Source organism: Saccostrea cucullata, unplaced genomic scaffold, assembly GCF_032062105.1.
Source record: "Saccostrea cucullata isolate Sc308-1 unplaced genomic scaffold, CSIRO_AGI_Scuc_v1 ctg1722, whole genome shotgun sequence".
In the NCBI taxonomy this organism is placed as follows: Eukaryota; Metazoa; Mollusca; class Bivalvia; order Ostreida; family Ostreidae; genus Saccostrea; species Saccostrea cuccullata.
The window spans coordinates 94,698-118,367 of record NW_026918093.1 but is presented as its reverse complement, the minus strand read 5'-3'; the positions used below and the strand labels follow the sequence as shown (position 1 = coordinate 118,367).

Here is a 23,670-nt window from a genome sequence, read left to right as displayed (position 1 = left end):
GTCTGTTTTTGCAATAAATTTTACAAATATTTTTGAATATACATGTACTTTTTTAGTGCCAAATTGCATTGGTCATGATTTCTTCATTTGCATATATCAAAATTTTTAAATGGAAATTCCACAACTTCAACCCTGCTTTGAATAGTGCAAGCATTTTGCTAAGACAATGTTTAGGTGTTCTGTTATATGTGAATACAGAAGCTTGTTAGAAAATGAGGCTAAAAAAATAAAAAATGTTATGATTTATTTCAGCCAACACTTGTATCTACAAGGGTAAATCCTACACACAGGGACAAAGATGGCAGGATGGCTGCGACTATGACTGTGTTTGTGAAGACCAAATGACTGGTGTCTACAAGTGTACTGAAAAGTAAGATGTCTACTTATTTATAAAGAGCAAGTAGATTCTGGTCTTTAATATTTTCATAAATTTTTAACTTAAAAAGTTTCTACAGGCAGTGAAAGCAAGTTATATCATATGAATTATATTTTTTTGAAACATGATTTGTTAATCTGAAAATTGCTGCTTATTTTGCAGTGAGAATTTTGTCAGTAAATGAGATGTATTCTTTGTTGATAGATGCCCAAGAATCACAGATCTGAACCCAGGATGTCAGTTGGTTCAGGACATCAATGAGCCTTGCTGCAAGAAGCCATACTGTCCCCCCAACGTATCCCCCATTGTCATCAAAGCACCAACACCCACCACCATCAACGGAAGACCAGGTTAGCAAAAATGACCTACTAATGCATTACACATTTGATACAGCTTTTAGGGTTTCACAGTAAAATTGTACAATTTCCTTATCATGAAGTACAATATTTACACATTTCATTGAGAAAAAAGAAAATTTGAAAAACATGGCAACATTAATTTGGTTTCATCATTAATCTTATGAGTTGAAAAATTAGGTAGCTTGTACTTCAATAACTTATAGTTGGCAATGTGTTCTTTCTAGCTGTCTGTATGTACAAGGGTGTACCCTTCCAACAAGGACAGTCTTGGAAAGATGGTTGTGATTTGGTTTGTATCTGTGAGAATGGAACCACAGGATTCTACAGATGTGATGATAGGTATGAAAAAATTTTTTAGTCTTAAAAGGAGATTTTCTCTAAAAGTAGCAAATATGTAACTTTGATATCTCAAATTCTGATATCTCAAAAACCATGGATTTGTCAAGCTGATTTAGAAATCACAACAACTTATTCTTTGTGTATCTCTCAAGTTTTCAATGGGTCCCATTGAGTTTTATATAACAAAGTTTGACTGTAGTTGGGAGCTTTAATGGTTCACTTTCTTTTTGTATGTGGATTATCTGTAATAGTCCAATCAACTTGAATCATAATATAGCTGTTTCCTGTCCACAGATGTCCAGTATACCAACTCACTGATGGATGTACCATGGAGTCTGATCCTGCTGATTCTTGCTGCAAGAAACCTGTCTGCCACCCAGAACTGATGAAACCCCCAACTGTGGCCCCCACTCCCTCACCCAAGCCAGGAGAGATCCCCGCCCCCACACCATCCCCCACTCCATATACTCTACCCATGCCTACAGCTGTAGCCTATGGATCAGGACCAAATGGAGGACGTAAGTACTTATACTTCTTAGAAGTATACTATTCATTTGTAATGAAACTTATCTTATCTGGATATTGTGCATTCAGAAATCTTTAAATGGATGTAAACTTTAAGGAATTTTAATTGAAATTTATTGTTTAAAATATAGTTAATTTTTAAATGTCAATGAAAATAAATGCAATTTAAAAATTGTGTTGCATACTTGTATATATAATTACCAAGTGGAGAGAAAATATATGTTTTTTGACAAATATTCTTCAATCAACTAAAATTTTCCCTCACTAGATGGATGTCTGTACAAGGGAATTTCTTACAATGCTGGACAGACATGGAAGGATGGCTGCTTCTACACATGTGAATGTTTGGACATGCAGACTGGACGATACCGATGCAAGGACAGGTCAGTCTAATAAATTAATAACAAAAAGATGACCACCTGTGTTCACTGTAGATAAAAAATTAAGTTTGCATCTTCATTTGAAGGAATTTGTTTGATATCCATAAAAGCAAATATAAATGTATTGTACTTCAGCATGAAATATGTCAGTAATTTAGAAATTTATTCAACTTCTGAAGCCATGAGATGTTTCTATTTCCTTAAAGGTGTCCATCTATGGATGGAGTAGTACCCCCACCTAACTGCCAGATCGTCACCGATCCCAAAGATCCCTGCTGTAAGATGCTGCAGTGCTACCAGCCCACACCAGCTCCAGTCCCCACATTCAACATCGGCACGGGAACCAGACCCCCCGTCACTGGCATCAACCCCAACAACCCAGGTACCCTGGCACCACAACCAGGCACCACCCCGGTACCAAACCCATACCTGACCAATCCACCAAACACTCCCGTGCCAACACCCAAAAGTAAGTACAGTTCACTCAGATATTTGGAACTTCTGTATTTGGAATATCATGGATATATAAAAATGAGTTAGAAATGGCAAACACTAATCTGTTTATATTTTACTCTTAATACATGTATCAGAGAATCCTATGATAACCCAAAGTTTTTCTTTGCAATTGGTTCAAAATAACAATGTTTGACTGTAATTATATAATTATATGCTATTGCATGATTATCAGGAATTTACAGGGAGGAAAAAAATTGTAGTTGGTATAAACCTAATTTAAGTTATTACCTCCTATACTGTAAGTTCATGATATGTTTTTAAACTGGAATGAAAAGCACATACAAATAAATTTGTTACAGGTGTATTCAATGCAAGTATGTTTTGTTATATTTTGGCAATATTAAAGAAAGTTTCATCTTACAAAATGTAGTGGTATCATAATTTTTTTTCTGTGATTTTTCATAGATATCTGTATCATGAATGGTAAGACCTACAGTCAGGGCCAGACATGGTATGATGGATGTGCCAGAGTCTGTGTGTGTGAAGATGGAAGAACAGGCTACTACAGATGCAGCCAGAGGTTAGTGTGCACTGTATTGATTGACAGAGAAAATGGTTTAGTCTACTTCATGCAAACATTTCATGAACTCTGAAGAGAAATAAATTTATTAAAATGAATTGTAAAGCACTGCCAGAGTTGTATTTTATAGAGGAAAATTTAAGCTTGTTTTATTTGATTCTGATTTGATTGCTGTCTATTATGGCATTTCATATGCATAATTCACTAAACTGCTCTTTTTTCTCCAGATGTAACACATATGACAGCTTACCCTGTGTATCATGGCATTTCATATCCAAAATTTACTAAAATGCCCCTTTTTTCTCCAGATGTAACACATATGACAGCTTACCCTCATCATGCACACTGATCCCAGATCCCAATGATCCCACATGTTGCCAGGTACCCCGCTGTGCCACACCCACCCCGGGACCCAACCAGCCAGTCACCATCAAGGGACAGCCTGGCTCCTTCACAGGATTCGGAATCACGGAGACCCTGCCCCCCACTCCACCAACCACCAGTAACCCCTTCTTACCCACTCTACAGCCCACACCTTCTCCTTCGCCAAACACTCCTCCACCAAACGGTGAGCTATTTTTTCCTAAAATTCATCATGAGTATCCAATAATGATCAAAATATTTATGTTCTACCATTAACATTATTCCTATTACTTGTAAATTTATGCATAAGTATGAAAGTTGTGTTCAAGGTATTTATGCATTTTTTCATACTTAATACATGTTCAAAGATAAGTAGGATAAAATTACATAGGTGAATTGAATATGTTTTTTGAATGGTTTACAGTTTGCATCTACAATGGTTTGACCTACAAGACAGGAGAAAAATGGCAAGATGGATGCAAGTACACCTGTATATGTGAGGATGGAATGACAGGACGATACAAATGTACAGAGAGGTGGGCTATTATTTCTTGGTTGAAGGGAGCTTACATGCTCCTTATAAAGAGCATGCATCGGATGAAATGTTAAATCTATAAAAGAAATACAGTAAAACACCTTTTAAGCAAAGTAACAAGAACAATTTTAATACTTGATTAATGTAGTTCATTGTATCCAATATTAGTTCATAGTAAATCTTAAACAACAGAGAATAAAGATTGATTTTGCTAGAAGTGTGATTTCTATATTAGGATATTTGTTCACTGTAAGCATGGTTTACTTTAATTTTGTTTTCTTTTTAAATATACCATGTCCTTGGTATTCATGGAAAAGCAAATTTATGAACGAGATTGTCAAGATTGAGCCTTCATCCAAGTTCACCATTATAGAGTATGTATTTAATTATTGGCAGGTGTCCTTCCCTCCCCCGTCTGTCTCCTGGCTGTACCCTACAGACAGACCCCAATGACTACTGCTGTAAGGTGGCAGTCTGTCGCCAGACCACCACCCCAGCCCCAGGACAACCCACACCACCTCCCACCAAACCACCAAGTATTTACACTTCTTTGTTTTCTGAAATTTTACAAGAAATTATTTTACTTTATCATAACCATCCCCCCCAATAATTTTGATGTATAATTTCCTTGATTCTTTTGTAGCTTTCTGTGTGTATAAGGGAGTTCCTTACACACAAGGACAGTCTTGGCAGGATGGCTGCTCCACAACCTGTCGATGTGATGATGCTGACAACAACCTGTACAACTGCTTTGACAGGTAGAGGAAAACTTTCTGGATTAAAATCAATAGATTGAACTTTGGTATCTCGTACACTGTTATCTCAATTACCAGAGATATGTTGAAATGATCTGGAAGTTTCAACCAAATATTCTTTCGGATTTTACCCTCAATATCTTGAATCCTCTGATATCTTAATTATTTTTTTTTCTCAGTCCCATTGAGTTTAAGATAATGAGGTTTAACTGTAATTGTCAAAAAATGTTATCAGAGAGTGGCTAATGTTTCAATTTAAGAGTATTGTTTTATAGATATGAGAATTTGACTTTCATTTGAGCAATTCTTTGATAGATTGCGTTCCTTTCATTCCTGAAGTTAATTTTTCTAACTTCTCCTGTAGATGTCCACAGTATCCTAACTTACCCGCTGGTTGCACCAAGACAACTGACCCCAATGACCCCTGCTGTTTGGTTCCAGTGTGTAGCACCCCCAGACCGACCCCCTACAACCCACTGTACCCCACAACCACACCACCACCAAACCAGCCTACCACCCCATACAATCCTTATGTTACACCACTGCCTAAAGGAGAGATTGTGGGATATAATCCTACCACACAGAACCCCTACAACCCGTCACCCAAACCAAGTAAGTGGTACATCTAATGAGGGTTTCCATCTTGATTCACCGTAAATATGTTTTATATTTCGCATGTACAATATTTGGCGAAAATTGATTTTTGAACAAGTTAGCGTAAATTTGAAATAGTGCAACTGTAAGTGTTCCTATTTATGTATATATGTGCAAGAATTTAGCATTGTACTGGAAGTAGCGGAAGTTTATCCCTGCCAAAAGTGTTAGAAAGAATACACAGCCAAATGTTGTATGCTTTCAGTATCTTTTTAATGAAGGTGTAAATTTAGAAGCTTTAAAGCTATAAATACTGAGTTTGAAAAAGCTTACATGTCTAAAAATTATTTCAGCATTCTGTGTGTACAAGGGTCAACAATACACAAATGGACAGACCTGGCAAGATGGATGTGACTACAATTGTGAGTGTATCGACCAAGCCACTGGCCGCTACAAGTGTACTGAGAGGTGAATTAATGAATGTTAATCAGTTTTAATTTGTTAGCTCTTTATATTTTGAAATGAAATGAAAACCTAGGAAAAAAGTTTAAATTATTGCAAATTTTTGTTGTTGTCATAATTTTAATCGGATATACTTAATTTCCCTTTCTAAGACTATGTATATCATTGTTTCGGGACTTCATCTAAATGTATATGGTTGTTTTGGGACTTGGTCTAAATAACTGTTTATTGTACAGGTGCCCCACTTTCCCAGTACAGCCTAACTGCTTCATGGTACCCAGCCAGACAGACAACTGCTGCCGCGTGCAGTACTGTCCACCACCAACACCTGGCACCACCCCAGTACCCCCAGAGAACACCACCCCAGTGGGTGTTACTCTTGTACCAAACCCAGGCTCCACCTTGGTACCACCACAGCAAATCACCACTGCTCCACTCATCCCAATACCCCAACCAGGAGGTAAGATATTAACATTGTTTCTTTAAAAATTAGTCAATATTTCCCCCCATGACCATTTCTATAGGGCTTAATGAGGACTAGTATTGAATAGGTGGAGCAATGTTGAATGGATGACTTTGAATTCTTAAACCTTTCTGAATACTTTGATGATTTACTTCCAATTTTATTGTTTAATATCGTAAATAAACTGAGACTAATGCAACATGTAAAAAGAAGTGATGTCTACATGGTTATTTGATTGTTTACAGAGGTTTGTGTCTACAACGGTAAGACATACACACAAGGACAGGCCTGGTATGTGGGCTGTGACCAGAAATGTGTCTGTGATGATGCCAGATCTGGACACTACAGATGCACCCCAAGGTATTGCATTTTAAAATATTTTTCCTTCTTTAGGCATAGTTGTGATATGTCAGCATTTGAAAAAAATTAAAAAACAGATAATTGCTACTTGAAAACTATTTTTGATTTTTAAAGGAGAAAATGCCATCAGTTTCAATAATTTTATTCAGATTAGATGTGTATTATACCATAAATTATATTACATGGCACCTAGCAGTTATTACATTCAAAATTTTTGACAACACCTTCCATAAAGAATTTTAAAACTCCATTTTTTCTTGGACAGTATTTGATCATCATTTTTCTCTTTGATAAGATGCCCTCAATATGAAGCTGGCTCTCAGTGCACTATGGTGCCTGACCCCCAGGATCCTCAGTGTTGTAAGGTGCCTCAGTGCCCTCAGGGTAACACAGTACCCCCAGTCATCGTAGGAACCCAGTCCCCCACCCCTGCTCAGACCACACCCATCAGGATTGTTGTCAATCCCAATGGAGCTATTATCTTTGGAACCCCTGCACCAACAACACCCATTCCTCGTATGTCAATTATTTCTAAGTTTATTTTCAAAAGAATAATAATATAATTAAATATGAAAAATTGCAAATTTTGAAGGTCACTTGAATTAATTAACCTTTTAAAAATATTTTTTTTCAAGTTTATAAGAATATATTTATTTAAAATCCAAGTTTTAAATTTCTTAATTCCAGATTAATTGAAGTGCACATAAATGTTTGCCAGGTAAATGTAAGGGTAGGCAGCCTGCTGTTTTTTTTTCTCTAAAAGAAAAGATTTAAACAACACATTTATTACAGATATGTGTGTGTACAAGGGACAGATGTACCAACAGGGCCAGAAATGGCAAGATGGATGTGACTACATTTGCGAGTGTGTAGACTCTACAACTGGTCGCTACCTGTGCACAGAGAGGTCAGATATTTGTGTGCTTACTATGTCTCAGCAATTATGTTTATTGCCTTGAATTGCTTGTAATGTTTACAATTCCCAATTATCAATCTTGCCCATCAAGATTTTGATTTATTGGTTGTCATTTGCCAAAAAAAATATTCTTTTTGCAATTAGATGTCCCAACCAGAACCAGATTCCATTGACCTGTAAACTGAAGTACAACCCAGACGACCCCTGCTGTCCTCTCCCTGACTGCCCTGCCATAATTCCCCCCACCCCTGGACCAGGCTCAACTCTGGCCCCCACCGCTCACCCTCCACCACAACCAGGTGAGTCAAGACGAAAGAACCCCTGTTTTATTCACTGTATTATCTTTGGAAATAGCTTTGGGACATCCATAGCTTTTGAAACCAAACTATCAGGAAAGAGGTAAAGAAAATTCATTAATATTTTTCTTGTAGCCTTCTGTGTATACAATGGAGTGCCATATAAACAAGGAGAAAGCTGGAAGGTTGGCTGTGAGAAGATCTGCAGATGTGACGATGCTATGAACAGTCAGATCAACTGTGATGAGAGGTTTGTTTCACATGTAGAAAAAGTTTAACTGTTTTTTTCATGATGAAAATTCATGATACTTGATTTGGTTTTTCATTTTGCTTGTTAACCTTTTTCTTCAAATATATTGAGACATAAAGAGGTTACTATACTTTCAATACTTCTTAAGCAATTTTTAAAAATTTCCATGATTTTTATAGATGCCCAAGCTACCCACCACCCAAACCAGGCTGCCGATTGGTCACTGATCCTAATGACCAGTGTTGCCAGGCCCCTATCTGCATTGATGTCAACTCCACTAACCCCTTCACTGTGGTCACTGGAAACAAGGGAACCTTCACTGGAACCCCCCAACAGCCCGCCACTGGACAACCAAGCATTCCTCAGATTTACGGCAAAAGTAAGTTCCTCTGCACCAAGTAGCAACAGAACAACCAGCAAATTATACATTTTATATGTACTCCTTCTTTAAAATTTATTTCCTTGCGTTGAAGGTCAGCTTTATCACATGTTTCCCCCCCCCCCCCCTGTTTTAAATAAACTGCAGGTTGATTGTTTGTCCAAGAAATTAATAGATCCAAAGGAATTGGTAACTTAAAATGAACATTGTGGCCTGTGGGCCCTTGAACAGACTTTTTGATGAAATCTGACTTCTGTGTTACAGTGATGTGTGTGTATCAGGGCAAGGCTTACTCACAAGGACAGAAATGGGATGATGGATGCCAGTTCCAGTGTGAGTGTATCGATCAACAAAATGGAAGATACAAGTGTACCGAAAGGTATGGGTTTATCTTTTTCTCTTGATTTTAATTGACATTATTTAAAGCATTTTAGAAATTAAGTATTAATCATGAAGTTGGCTCATTGACTGACCAACAAAGATTAAACTCATAATGTTCCCATTTGTTCCTTTACAGGTGTGCCAGACACCCACAAGTTCCATCCTACTGCACAATGACCCAGGATCCAAATGATGCCTGCTGTCAATCAGTGTACTGCCCCATCCAGCCAACTGCTGCCCCCACAGTCCCAGGACAGACCACCCCCGGCCCAGGCATGCCAAACCCTTACACAGCTCCCCCACCTCTGGGTAAGGGGATTTTCTTTGGGGGATGGGATTTTGTAATTGCTAGTAGGAGGGGACGCTGAAATCGCTGAATCTTCAAGAAATTAGCTGTCAGCTAAATTATTGATACATTTTGATATTATTCTCTGCATATTGATTTTTATTAACTTTTCTTCCAAGTAGCAGATAGTGTCTTGACTGAATTTTAAATTTTGAAAAGGTATTATCTTTTATGATAAACAGAGGTGTGTGTGTACAACGGACAGTCCTACAGACAGGGACAGGAATGGTTCGATGGCTGTGAGAAGAAGTGTATCTGTGTGGATGGCAAGTCTGGTTACTACAGCTGTCAACAGAGGTAAACCATTTAGTGCCATAACAGTCTGAGGGGTACACAACGTCATGTAAAATATTTCAAATATTTCTTATTAATTAATGGCATAATGTGGTAAAAGTCTGTTTATTTGAACAAATTGTTATGCATATAAAAGTTCATGAAACAGTATGTTAACAAAAAATATAATGTATCATGAAATGTACTTACAACTTCATCTGCAAATTTTTTCTTGTAGATAAAAAAATATTTTTTTTGACAATTTTATATTCAAAATAATTTTGGATAATGTGCAGTTTGTTTCATCACCATAATTTTTAACATGGCCTGTATTATTTCTATAAATATTTCTAGTACAACCTATTCTTTAATGCTACTTACTCAAAAAGGATTAAATTTTTTTTAAAAAATACAAATTCTGTTAATTTTCCTTGAACAGATGTAATGTATACCCACGAGTACCACAAGGCTGCACTCTTGTTCCGGATCCCAGTGACCCCACGTGTTGTAAAGCTCCCAGCTGTCCCGTGGTCCAGCCAGGCGCCACCCCCACCCCCGGCGTGATCAAACCACTCCAACCCGCCTACGGAACCATCACCGGAAACGGCACACCACCACCAGAACCTGTACCAACTATTATGGTCAATGGTAAACCACAACCAGCTACCGGTGGATCCAATGCTACTCCAACTCCAAGGAAAGGTAAAAAGACTTTTGATAATCAGCTGGAACTTATCTTGAAAATGAAACTTTGGTACAAATTGCCTCACCAAGGATTAAAATCAGGAATAAGGTGGTATTTGTATTTCAGGATGCTTCTACAAGAACAATATTTACAAGAAGGGAGATAGATGGCAAGATGGCTGTGACTACATCTGTGAATGTATGGATGATATGACTGGCCGTTACAGATGCACAGAGAGGTAAAGGAATTAAAACAATTCTCAAGAAATAATTTAATTATCTCATAATCATTTAAACTTTCTTTTTCATCCAAATTCATGAGTTTTTATTTTCTCTGAACAAAGCTCTATGACTTGTTAATATATTGTCATTTGAAATCTTTTAGATGTCAGAAATTCCCCAATCTGCCTAACTACTGTGTACTGGTACAAGATCAAAATGACCAATGCTGTGGAGTCCCATACTGTGGTAACCCCAAGAACCCCACCCCTCTGGCTAACATCCCCACACAGTACCAGACCATGCCCCCCACCACACCAGTGTATGTCAACCCCAATCAGCCAGGACCTTACAGTGGTACCAAGCCACCAACTCAGACTAACGGTGAGAAAATGATTCTCGTAAGATAAAACTCTGCCATCCAGTTAACTAAAAGGTTACTGAATGTTCACTGAAATGTGACTGAATAGCAGATCTCTTACCACTCAGTCACCTTTCCAGTCCTTTCAGTGATCAATCAGTTGACTAAAAATGGTGCAGATTCATCCTGTGCCAGTGTGCATGATGGGCAAGATGATATAAATTCGTATAAAATATTGTAGAGTGTCAAAAACTTGTAAATTCTTTTTAATGTCAATGGAAGTTTGTTCATATCATCGTAGCCTAACTGTGCTATTCTTATGGTTCTCTTGAATGGTACCTTATCTGGTTCTGGGGAAATTGAGCATTCATTGTTTCCTCTTAAATAATGAGTATAACCTTTTACATGTATTTTTAGGATACTGTGTATATAAGGGTGTGTACTACAGACAAGGACAAACATGGCAGGATGGCTGTGACAAACTCTGCACGTGTGACGACGTCAACAACAACCTCTACAGCTGCAGAGCCAGGTCAGTCTGCTTATAATAATGCTTTATTTTATAACTTCACTAAAGCATCAGGAATGTTATGAAAATGAATCATTTCAGTTTATCAGGGATAGATAGAATTAGAATATTAGTCAATATTGAATTTTCCAGATAAAAGTGCTTGTGGTGAAAGGGACATAACTCTGTAAAAAAAAAATTATCAAGGCTCTTTATGACAGCTTTCTGCAAATACAGACTAATTTCAAAGTTTACGGCCTACATATACCAATATTATATTTTAATCTTTAGAGTTCAAGTCAGTAGCAGTAAATATGAAAGATTGAAAATGTTTAATATTATATGTAACATATTTGAGAGAAATTAAAAATTTCTGTAATTTTTGACAGATGTCCACAGTTCAACCAGATCCCAGACAACTGCCAGTTGGTTGCAGATAAGAACGATCCTTGCTGTGTGGTTCCAGAGTGCAACCCTCAGCCTTCTTACCCCCCAGGTTACACAGGAGCCACCACACCTATGCCTATATACTACGCCACCCCTGTTGTGAACCCAGGTTTTGGCGGCCAGAGCAACGTAGGACCTAACAATCCTCTCAGTACTATGATTAATGGCACAAGTGGTAAGTTTTCTTTATATCTCTCCTTGTTTTACAATGCCTAATTGAATGATATTTCACAGGAAAGTTTCTTGACTGTAACTATTATGAGAATATAAATTATGAAATTCAAAAACATTTATTGGAGCATGTTTTTGTCTTAAAATTTGAGATTATTTGTGAAGGAAATAAATATTTTATAGAAATTCTTTGCAGTGATGAAAATGAATAAAATTGTATGGCAACAATACTTTTTTATTTACAGGTGTTTGTGTGTACAAGGGCCGAGTATACAAGCAGAACGAGAAATGGCAAGATGGTTGTAAACTCACATGCACTTGCTTGGATGCTCTCAGAGGACAGTACAAGTGTACTTACACGTAAGCATTTGTACATTTATTAGAATTAATTGGAACCTATCTAGGATATTTGCAGATATAATAACCACTTTTTATGAAACATCTTGGAAATAATTGTACATGAATTTAAATCCTTTCTAAGCTATATTTTCTCCTAATAGCACTACTTATCCCCTATTCTATCAGCTACCATGGAAAATGTGAAAATATGTTAGAAGCATTTAATCTTTCCAAAGTTGTATTATGCCCCTAAAGCTTTTTCATTTGATGCTGAAGTGATCTTTTAAATGATTCCAGATGCCCACAATACTACAACCTGCCTTGGTACTGCACCTATGAACAGGATCCCAACAATGCCTGCTGTCAGAGAGCCAGATGTGATGAGAGCAAGACAACACAGAAACCACAACCAGTTACCACTCCTAAACCAGTGGTTATCACTTATCCCACAGTACCACAGGGAACCACCAGACCTCCAGGTAAAAAGTGGTCTCATCGATTACCGGAAATTAACCATGATCTGCCTTTTTATCAACTAGACTAGAATATGCCATGAATCACAACAAAAATGATATATTTACCAAATGCAATCTTAACATTGGGTCTAAAATCATTTTCTTTTTTCAGACATGTGTCGTTACACTGACAACACAGTGCACGTACAAGGCGCCACTTGGGATGACGGCTGCAATTACAGATGTATCTGTGTGGATGCCAAGATCAACAACTACAGATGTGATGCCAGGTGCCGAGTATATTCTGGTCTTCCATCCTACTGCACCCTGGTAAGCGATCCCGCAGACACTTGCTGCAAAGTTCCCAAATGCCAGAGCGGACCAATCAACTACCAGCCAGTGTACAATAACATGGCTGGATCCTCTACTCCTGCTCCCAATGCCTTCAATGTTGTTCCCATCGGATCCCATAACACCATCTACGGATCCAACGAAATCAAACCAGGCGACCTCAATCCATTCACATCAGTGGGAGGTACATTATTGCTTTTATTTTTGACCAGTTGAATACAAAAATTGAACTAGGAGGAAGATGTTGTAAAGAAGATTAGTATTTGGAGGATAGAATGTGTATTGAAAATTCACTAGATTCCCCCAAACCCCCACCCTTTAAAAAGAATGATATACAAGTCCTTCTATGAGCACAAGATTTTGAAAGCTCCTATCTTCTAGTTTTGAGCCTATGTGTTTAAACAGTTATCTTTTTTTTTCAAAATAAATGATGTGTCCATTTCCCTACAACTGTTTGATTTAAATGTATATATGATACTGACCAGAGAAATTGTTTGTTCCTAAATAGGCTACCAGGCCTGTATCTACAAGGGAACAGAACACAAACAGGGTGAATCCTGGCAGGACGGTTGTAACTACGTATGTACATGTGTCAACGCTCAGAAGGGAGAATACAAATGTGTATCCAAGTAAGCCTCATTTACTTACATTTCATTCATGTCCCAGTTTTATGTTTCTATCTTTCTGAACATAAATGTATAAAATCCATCTTTGCAGATGTCCAATTTATCCACCCAACCTCCCCACATACTGTAGAAAGGTAGCCATTCCTGGACAGTGCTGTCCTAAACTCAGCTGTGACATTCCAGGAACAAATGGCTCCTACATACCACCAAATGAAGTGCAGGTATAATACATTTGTCTGTTGCAAACTGTCCTAATTTCAGATTTTTTTCTTCAGAAAATCTTAAGTAGTTCTGAAATTGTGGAACAAGAGTAAAACACATTATGGAAAAAAAAATTAGAAAACAGCATAGACAATTAGCAAGATTTTTGAATTCATTTTAATGAAATGTTTATTTTAAAAACAGATCACTCCAGCTCCAACAATGCCTGGAGGAATTCAAATCACTCCTGCCCCAGGAGGACTGTCTGGTCAGACCTTCTACACCATGCCAACCAACCCCCCACAGAACACAGTAACAGCCTTCCCAGGACAGGGTTTCCCCATCTCCCAGAGTCAGATCACCAGCATCAGAGGTAAGGAAATACACTAGTACTACTGAGGGGTTTCCCCATCTCCCAGAGTCAGATCACCAGCATCAGAGGTAAGGAAATACACTAATACTACTGAGGGGAATTCCCCATCTCCCAGAGTCAGATCACCAGCATCAGAGGTAAGGAAATACACTAGTACTACTGAGGGGATTCCCCATCTCCCAGAGTGAGATCACGAGCATCAGAGGTAAAGAAAATACACTAATACTACTGAGGGGCTTCCCCATCTCCCAGAGTCAGATCACCAGCATCAGAGGTAAGGAAATACATGTATACTAGTACTACCAAGGGGTTTCTTAATCTCCCAGAGTCAGAATACACTAGTACTACTGAGGGGTTTCCCCATCTCCCAGCGTACACAAGTACTAAGAAGGAAATTCCTCATCTCCCAGAGTCAGATCTCTAGAATTAGAGGTAAGCAAGGTCACTACTTCAACTTAAAGGACTATAGTTCTATCAAAGAGTGCATTGGTTAGATTTAATCTAATACTGTATAAGCAGAAATTTTATTTAGTTAGGTTTCAATTTTGGCAATTTTAGTGGTGATGTTGAGATTGCTAAACATAGATATCTATTACAATTCATTCCCCACATTTGAGTTGACTGTTATCTTTCAATGCATCACAAAATCATTAATATTACTTAATTATGCTGGATATTTGCTCAAACATTCATGAGGCATGTTCTATACTAATATATTGACTCTCTTTGATAGATCAGTGTATTTTCCCATCCAAGAGTGGTCGTCAGTATCTCATCTATAATGAGGGAGAACAGTGGAATGATGGTTGTGATTACACATGTACTTGTAAGGACGGAGCCTCTGGTTACTACGAATGCATCTCATCGTAAGATTTTTTGTAGAGCACTTATCTAAAATTAACATTAAACTTGGAAATTTTTCGTTGGTACAAATGTTTTTGGGTTGAATCTAAATAAGTCCAAAAATGCTGATTTCTCAAGGAAGAAAGAAAAAGTCATGAAAGTAGATATATATTTATGAACACATAAAATGTATATTTTGCCATTTTTTAATGCATCAAATACTTTTTGTGTAGCTGCCCAACCTACAATAACTTGGAGTCAAGCCGTTGTTACATGGTACGTGTGGATGGCAAGTGCTGCTCAGAACCCAGATGTACCCTGGCTAACGGACAGGTTGTAGACCCCACCAAAGTCCAGACCTCCTTCCCCATCGTACCGTCCCTGAGCGGAGGCTACGTCAATTTCAGACCCGATACAAACTATGCTCAGATGGGATCTGGAGGATATTCCAACATCAGCGGAAGCAGAAATGGTATTCACTACAGAGCATTCTTTTTTAAAACAAAGTATTACTGGAGATCACAAAATATGGCAATTAACACTTTATTTTCATGACATAGGCATTTGGTATTTATAAGAAAGACAAAATTTTTATAAAAGCTATTTACATGTATTGCTGTATATTCAATCCTTATATAAAGATACATGATAATGAAATTATTATGAGAATACCGATTTTGAATAATTATACAAAAAAAAAAGATCTCTATTAAAAAGTGAAAACCAGTAATATTTGATAAAGAAATGGAGGGAAACCCTTTTAATATGTTTCACAATTTAGAAGTAAAGTGTTAAAAGTTGAACCATATAGAGCTGCTGGACACATTTAAGTCTTGCATCTTATTTAGCATCAATGGTACCACTTTTTTTTATATCCACTGCAATGCCTGTTCTCTCTTTTTTTCACACAGTCTGTATTTACAAGGGAAAACAGTATCAACAGGGCACGTCTTGGAGTGATGGATGTGACTTTGACTGTAGATGTGACGATGCCACCAGTGGACAATTCTCTTGCACACCTCGGTAGCTTTTCAATTTTATGATGACAGATATTTGAATTCAAAGCGAGTTTCTCAAAATTTTGGGGCTTTACATGCAAAAGATTTAAATTAGTCAGTTATTTTAGCAGAGATTTAAAAAAAAAGGGGGGGGGGACCTTTTAATGTTAGTTTGTATCTATAGAATTTTTTGGATATATTAAATGTTTAAGTGAGAAATATGAAAGTCTGATCATGAATAGAAAAAATTCAGTAATATCTTACAACTGGTTTCTTTCAAAAACATGTCATCTTTTTTAACTAGATGCCCAGTATACACTGAACTTCCATCTTTCTGCACTTTGGATACAGTCCCAGGAGACTGCTGCAAGAAACTGAACTGTCCTCATGTGGTTCCCATTGGTTCCACCACCACCCCCAAACCCACCAAACCATCGTGCGAGTGGTGCAAGGACACTCTCTCCACCTGCGACTCTTATGGACAACAGGCCTGTGTGGCTCCATATGTTCCATGGGCCAAGAGAAACTGCCCCAACTATTGCAACTTGTGTGGTATGTTCTTATCTGCACTTTATTTTTGTCTCAATTGTCTGAAACTTGAAATCATCCATATATTTTGTGATATTTTATAGACATATTCTGTGTGACTATGTAACAGTGTGTTGTCGTTTTTGAGACAATGGTGGTGTAATTTTGAGGGATTTTGAAATTTTATTATCGTACAGATTATGATTGTGCCCACACTCCACCCACCACCACACCACCACCTGTTGGCTGCCGCGACAAGTTGGACAACTGTGCCGATTTCGGCAAGGAATCCTGTGGTGGATTGTTCGAGCCATGGGCAAGAGAAAACTGTCAACTCTTCTGTAACTACTGTAAGTTGACAATAATCAGAAATAAATGCACCCTTCACACGTAAGAACCCTGAGAATTATAAATATTCTGTGAATTAGTTTATATTTCTGTCATGAAATAGCTTAGCTAAGAGAATTTTGATGGCAGTTTGATAAAGGAGAATTTTTTTAATCAAGTGTCTAATAGGGAAATTTTGGATTCAAATTCAGTTTATAATCAATTTTTTTTATACACAATATGCAGGTGACTCAGCTACCACGGTGGCTGCTTGTCACGACGAGTCCCCAGAAGTATGTGCTCAGATGGATGTCAGTATCTGTACATCAATAGCCTACTCACAGTGGGCCCAGAGGAACTGCAGGAAGACTTGTAAGATGTGCTCAGGCGATTCAGGAATGACCACAGCTGCACGTAAGTATCATCACCCACTGTAGCTGTAAAATACTGTCAAAATTATACCACCTGCAAGTGATATTTTCTATTTGCTGCAGTTTTATGTTATTAAATATTTAAACACATTTAAAATACATGTTGCTACCATTCAATGTGACTAAATGAGGGTACATGTACATTGTTTCTGACAAGTATTAAAAAGCTATACAAGTTACACATTAGTCTTATTTTATGAGTCAAAAATTGCTTTCAGGTACTACAAACTTACATCTATTGGGCAATTTTTAGCCTACAGCATAATAGAAATATAGTTTTAATAATCTCTGGGTTTTTTTGTAGCCAAGTCTTGTCGTTATTCGGATGGTGTAACTCACGCACATGGTACCTGGTGGCAAGATGGCTGCAGTGCTGATGCCAAGAACTGTACTTGTAATGATGGTGTTGCCAAGTGCTTGAGACTGTAAGTTTTATTTGATTTTGGAGTTCTAAGGCTGTCTGGGCTTATTTATTGCTTTTGTTGTTATACCTGGAAGAAAAATATTTGAACACAAATGTAAGATTTTTAAAACATCATCCCTCATTTTATCCCCCAACCCCATAAAAAAAGCTTGTTACAGTGTAAAATGCACTTGCTTGAATATGGAAAATAATTATTGAATTATAAAATTGTATGGATTCTTGGCTAGCTATGTTAGTTAGTTATTCAAATTTGATTTCATTTATTTGCCAGCAAATGATTTGTTCAGCAGTATCATTGTTATTCTTAAATAACTGGTTTGACCATGAAAGTAAATTAAATTTTGTACATGTAAAATGCATATCATACATGGTTGAATAGGATGTCATTTTCATTGATTAAATGAGACAAAATATGATTAACAAAAGGATAACACAAGCATTTGAATAAGTGGTATAAAGTTGAATATATATAATCACAAGAGACTCTGATGATAAAATCATGACCAGTTTGCTTTATGCCTGCTTTAATGCTACAGCATTGAACAATATAACTAATGGCCTATAAAAAATTCTATTCCACCGAACTCGGCATTTTGAAAACATGAAAAGAGTTCCACAAAAATCGGTTCATTTCTTGGTTGTTGATTGATGATGCTTTTTCGGCTTGACTGCTTCGTCGGTGAATGGTTGTTGCGGAAGATTATGCTTCAAAGATAAGTCATCTGTTTTACTGGCATTATTCATGTTATGTATATCTAGTATGTAATAAATCTATATGACAATTTTGTGAAAATAATGATACCTGACACTAAGTCTTGAGAATATGAACTTTTGTTACAGATGTCCAAGATTTGATAATTTGCCTGTGGGATGGCGATTAGTGGATAAGCCTGGACAGTGCTGTCCTATCGTGGACATTGTTATTCAAACCCAAGGTACAAAATATAAAAAAAAATTTTTTTAGTGTTTCATATGAAATTATGTGAACTGTATGTCAACAGTCATTCAAATGAGTATGCAATTTCAACCTCAAAGATGTTTACAATGTATCAAAACCTAAGAACTTTTGTGTCATATTTAAAGTTTAAATGTTGAAGTTATTCATTTATTATAAGGACTTTGAATCCGTCTGTTTGACAGATGTCTGTCAGTACAAAGGTTTGACCTACCGCCAAGATGAGACCTGGAGCGATGGATGTAAACTCTCCTGTGTGTGTACAGATGCAAAAAATGGATTTTATCAATGTAAAGAAAAGTAAGTCACAGGGAAATAATTCAACTAAAGGTCATCCAGTGTCAGAAGAGTGCCAAAAATAGATAAAAAATGGTGTTGAATTTATGCAGATACAGAGTTTTTTATTTTGTGTTGAATTTTCTGTAGATACGGATTTCAAACTTGTGTGTTGAATATTCTGTAGGTGCCCAGCTCTGGTATTTCCACCAGGATACGACTGTTATTGGGAGGATCCTGCCCCGGGCAAATGCTGCCGTCAGCCCAAGTGTCCCCCTCCTGTCGTTATATCTGGATACCCTCAAGACTAATTCTATAAATCATTATCATTGTGTTCTTTACAAATATGTTGACATTTTGTGATGGACAATAAAGTTTGAAAATATTGATTCTTCTGTCATCTTTTTTTCTCTGCTACTTTTTATATATCTTTGATGCACATACTTTTATTTATATACTTCAGGTACAAGTTTTTAGCTTGGGTAATATTTTTTGATTTGGTAACAAAATGATAAATCTCTGATTTCAGATGTCCTTCCATTGAAAACTTACCAAGTGGTTGGAAAATAGTACAAGTTCCTGGCCAGTGTTGTCCTAATGTTGTAGTGAGCTCAACAAGTGAGTTATAGATGATTTCTTTTGTTTATGTATTAACTACAGTCAACCTCTGTATCTTGAAGACTAATCTTGCAAATACCATGGATATGTTAAATTTATTTGGAATTCCCAATCCCTTAATTTTTAACTATTTAACCATGATATCTTGATATCTGATGCAGATGTTTATGCCTTATTATTTATTTCTGAATATGCAATACATTCAAACCTTGTTAATATATCAAACTTGACGGGACTTGAAAATACATGTAAAACTTTGCAAAATCAAAAATGTTTTTAATATTAAAAAGTACTGATTTATTATTCCTGTGTTCTGAAAAGCTAAATCATCTGAATATTCTTAATCCTTAACTAGATACCTGCTACTATAATGGAGTGTCCTATGGACAGGACCAGACTTGGAGTGATGGCTGTAAAATGACCTGTAAATGTACTGATGCTGTGCGTGGATTCTACCAGTGCAATGAATTGTAAGTTTTTCTTTTCACTATATGGCAGAAGCATTTTCCACAAGTCTTTACAATAATGTTCTGTTTCATGACTGACATTGTACAAAAGGGAGTCAAATTAGATCAAAGTGACACACATTTGCAATGAATCCATGCTTACCATGAGATGATTTTTGTGTTTTTAAAGGTAATGTAAACTTAAAAAAAAAAATTAAGTTGTAATGGATAAAAAAATTTCATCTCTGACACCACACTTAGAGCGTGTCTTACTGTACTATTAAATATTATAAATAAAACATATAAAACAGGGAGACAGTGAGAGAAAAACAGGGAGAGAAAAACTTGCTTCATTATTAAACTAAACCTTATTCTTTTTATCCGTTCAGTTTTTTACTGTAAAATCACATATTTTCGGGGGGTCAGATTTTCATGGTTTGAAGAAGAAATACAGGGGATTTAATTTCGTACGTGAAGGATGGTTAAGTAGTAATACCTGTGAAAAATGAACAGTTCATGGTGGACACAAGTTCATGGGTTTCTTCATACAATGAAAACCCTGAAAATTAGACCACCACGAAAATAAGTGATTTTACAGTTTATATTCAAAAGTCAACGGGAACTAAATAACTTCAAAATAAGCCTGTTTTACTGTAAATGCTCTCATGATAAGATTTTTAAACAGTTTTTAATTTTTTTTAAACAGGTGTCCACAACTTAATCTACCTGATGTATGCCATTGGGAAGCTGCACCTCCTGGCAAGTGCTGCAGAAGACCAATATGTCCATCCTATATTGTGATCCAAGGATACCCCGATGTTTAAGCAGCTAAATAAACTTTCATACCTGTTATTGTAAATTTCTATTTTTTACACAAATAAATATTTATTACACTTAAAAATGAGCTTTGGTTTTTGTGCTTTCCTCCACAGATAGATGTAGTAGAAAAGGAAATGCTGTAATACATGTCATTTTAGAGAGACATTGTGTGTATACCCTACATATACCTTCGAACTCGTATACTTAGCATATACAGATATTCATAGACTTTCAAGGTAATTGGGGCACTTTGTGGAACAAAAAAATATTGTTATACCGTTAAAAATTTGTTGCAATACAAATCCATACGAAAAAAGTCTAACATTTCTAATGTTTTACTGAGCGGGCATGAAAAAGTTGATATTTGACAATGAATGAGATATTGGACCGGTCAATGAATATTGGACTGCTTACGTCACAGAATGGCGGAGCTTAATCTCATTTGCATTCGTTTGTGTTCAACACTAACGGACCTGAAGTTGCACCATGGAAGATAGTACAAGATTCATGTATGTCAAAAAAATGTTAAAATGAAAAGTATAACAAAACATTTATTGACTGTTCTCGGACAACATGCGTTTTGTTGACCGTGTGAAAAGGACAAAAAACCTATATAACTTGTAAAATAGCTACCCCATAAACTTAGAATATACTTTAATTAATAAAAAGTTCAGCATGTTATCATATGCAGATTCAAACAATAAATATCAGTAGTGAGCCGGATACCAGTCATTGTAGTAACAGATGGTCATCAGAAGAATATTTTAAATTTTATGAATGAGGAAAGTTATGATAAGCCAAGAGTTATAATTACAACTCACATATAATCACATATTAAGAAATACACGTATATATATTTCTTTATATTATACTTTCCTGTAAATTACTTGAATCTGATTCGTCGAGAAACATTTGATAAAAAACACTTCAACCCGCTGAATAATGAAGCCACGCCCTCCTGCATAGCAACAGTCAACATTGCTTGACGACGGGTGGTATTACAAAAAATAGTGACTGCGCGGAAGTAATGCGCGCACGGTTCACTGTAATATGTATTTGTATAAAACATTCAGTATAATATAATAGATATTGCATGTAGTTGAGTGTAACATTGAAAATGTTCACCCCTCGAAAACCATTGTCAACCAATTTTCAATGTTACACTCAACTACATGCAATATTTATATAGTGGTTCACACACATGAATATTAAGAGAAGATTACATAACAAAATACATTTTGTTTAACGCCTGCTTTAATGCTATACTTAAAAAAGATATAAGAAATAGTCTGTGAATATATTATTTGATCAAACTCAGCATTTTGAAAGGATGGATAAGAGTTCCACATAATCGGTTCATTTCTGGGTGTTGGTTGATGATGCTTTTTCGGCTTGTCTGCTTCGTGGGTGAACGGTTATTGCAGAAGAGTATGCTTCGAAGACATGTTACTGTCATGAATTTTCAAGAAATAAATCTGTGACAATTTCATATGAACAAATTTATATCTGATACTTAGTTTTGAGAATATGATCTTTTGTTACAGATGTCCAAATATTGAGGTTTTGCCTAGCGGATGGCAAGTAAAGACAATACCCGGACAGTGCTGTCCCTGTCTAGATTGTGGTTTTCCTACCCATGGTACGAATTATTTGTAACTATTTATTTTAGTCTTCCATATGAAATAATGTACGAGAGTTGTTCAAAAAGTTCATGGACGATATCAATCTTCGTTTTATTACTTTCAAAAAAAAATTGAATAAGCACAATATGATATGTAAAAATATTTGTTTTGTTGATGTGTGAAGTTTCATTCCATTTGATTTTTCAATCGACGTTTATTTTATTACAATTGTTCTCGTATCAATTTCCTTTGTCAGTGTTTCAATTTTTTAAAAAAATTAATTAACTCTGCTTACACAGGATAATCAACTCTGAAGTGCTTAACATGTTTTTCCTTTACGTTCCAACTTATCAAGTTTTTCTCAGATTTTTACAGTTAAACCGGTTCTTCATAGATTATCCTCATCCGATACAGAGTCTCTGTCACTTAAATACTGCCTGTACTGTTTGTACACGTACACATACACAATTCGATTGTGATATTTTTTTAAATTTCAACAACATTTTTAGAGGTTAATAAGGATTTTTTCCGAGTAAAATCCTTAACTGCAGCACTGTTATCTAAAACGTCGTTTTTTGTCGATTTCAATGAGGATTACATATCTTCTCGATCTCATGTTGATTTCTTTTAAAAGAAGCAAAATATTAAGCTATAATTTTGGAATACGAGTCGATGTAGAAAATCTCAATTTGATTTTCTAGGGATTTATTTTTGTTCTTGCTCCAATTTATAGACAATATGACTACATGTACAGACAATTGTAAGTTTCTTACTATATTTCGACATGCTCCGCGATCCGATTTTTTGCATTTTTAAATTTAGATAAATTTTGAATAAATCATGATATTTAAAAAAAAAAAAGAATACAAATCATTTGAATTAATTAAATATTTCTACTAAGTTTGGATAACACATGATCATGACGTCAAATAAGAGATACATGACAGAAGTCCACAAACTTTCTGAACAACCCCCGTATATTGTATATCAACTAAGTGCAGTTGCACTTCGGTATCTTAAAGTCCGATATCTTAAAAACCATATTCCTGAAAATGTCAAAGTAAATTTGAAGTCTCAAGCACTCATTTCTCAGTATGTTTCCCTAAATTTCTCATGTTCTAAGAGATGTTGACGCATTTTCTCAATTCCATCAAGTTGATGATAATGTGGTTTGACTTTAATTCAGAGGAGTTTTCCAATTTCATTAAATTTACATGGTCATTTTTTTCATTATTGGTTATAAAGAACTTTAATGGGGGT

The 23,670-nt window shown here is 36.2% G+C and overlaps 1 protein-coding gene across 2 annotated transcripts in view; it reads left to right on the top strand.

Moving 5' to 3' along the window:
• The window catches only part of LOC134246083 (uncharacterized), a 35,222-nt gene extending 14,352 nt beyond the window's left edge, over window positions 1–20,870 (top strand). The window contains exons 30-73 of one of the 2 annotated variants that reach the window (XM_062728470.1): window positions 253–370; window positions 581–726; window positions 960–1,074; window positions 1,369–1,592; window positions 1,868–1,982; window positions 2,186–2,448; window positions 2,901–3,015; window positions 3,324–3,583; window positions 3,803–3,914; window positions 4,310–4,449; window positions 4,557–4,671; window positions 5,033–5,280; window positions 5,616–5,730; window positions 5,961–6,184; window positions 6,433–6,547; window positions 6,843–7,063; window positions 7,340–7,454; window positions 7,608–7,762; window positions 7,895–8,009; window positions 8,189–8,388; window positions 8,653–8,767; window positions 8,906–9,078; window positions 9,298–9,412; window positions 9,828–10,090; window positions 10,200–10,311; window positions 10,458–10,675; window positions 11,070–11,184; window positions 11,550–11,782; window positions 12,024–12,138; window positions 12,415–12,596; window positions 12,745–13,107; window positions 13,432–13,552; window positions 13,641–13,770; window positions 13,955–14,123; window positions 14,857–14,989; window positions 15,200–15,438; window positions 15,878–15,989; window positions 16,269–16,516; window positions 16,690–16,842; window positions 17,066–17,233; window positions 17,555–17,675; window positions 19,435–19,523; window positions 19,879–19,993; window positions 20,676–20,870. In XM_062728470.1, coding sequence (XP_062584454.1) covers window positions 253–370; window positions 581–726; window positions 960–1,074; window positions 1,369–1,592; window positions 1,868–1,982; window positions 2,186–2,448; window positions 2,901–3,015; window positions 3,324–3,583; window positions 3,803–3,914; window positions 4,310–4,449; window positions 4,557–4,671; window positions 5,033–5,280; window positions 5,616–5,730; window positions 5,961–6,184; window positions 6,433–6,547; window positions 6,843–7,063; window positions 7,340–7,454; window positions 7,608–7,762; window positions 7,895–8,009; window positions 8,189–8,388; window positions 8,653–8,767; window positions 8,906–9,078; window positions 9,298–9,412; window positions 9,828–10,090; window positions 10,200–10,311; window positions 10,458–10,675; window positions 11,070–11,184; window positions 11,550–11,782; window positions 12,024–12,138; window positions 12,415–12,596; window positions 12,745–13,107; window positions 13,432–13,552; window positions 13,641–13,770; window positions 13,955–14,123; window positions 14,857–14,989; window positions 15,200–15,438; window positions 15,878–15,989; window positions 16,269–16,516; window positions 16,690–16,842; window positions 17,066–17,233; window positions 17,555–17,675; window positions 19,435–19,523; window positions 19,879–19,993; window positions 20,676–20,793 — 7,151 coding nt within the window. In that variant the 3' untranslated portion in view covers window positions 20,794–20,870. Of the gene's footprint in view, window positions 1–252; window positions 371–580; window positions 727–959; window positions 1,075–1,368; window positions 1,593–1,867; window positions 1,983–2,185; window positions 2,449–2,900; window positions 3,016–3,323; window positions 3,584–3,802; window positions 3,915–4,309; window positions 4,450–4,556; window positions 4,672–5,032; window positions 5,281–5,615; window positions 5,731–5,960; window positions 6,185–6,432; window positions 6,548–6,842; window positions 7,064–7,339; window positions 7,455–7,607; window positions 7,763–7,894; window positions 8,010–8,188; window positions 8,389–8,652; window positions 8,768–8,905; window positions 9,079–9,297; window positions 9,413–9,827; window positions 10,091–10,199; window positions 10,312–10,457; window positions 10,676–11,069; window positions 11,185–11,549; window positions 11,783–12,023; window positions 12,139–12,414; window positions 12,597–12,744; window positions 13,108–13,431; window positions 13,553–13,640; window positions 13,771–13,954; window positions 14,124–14,856; window positions 14,990–15,199; window positions 15,439–15,877; window positions 15,990–16,268; window positions 16,517–16,689; window positions 16,843–17,065; window positions 17,234–17,554; window positions 17,676–18,514; window positions 18,610–18,814; window positions 18,930–19,092; window positions 19,296–19,434; window positions 19,524–19,878; window positions 19,994–20,675 lie in introns of those variants that run through there. The other variant, XM_062728388.1, reaches the window with a different exon arrangement.
• The last annotated feature ends 2,800 nt before the right edge of the window (window positions 20,871–23,670 follow it).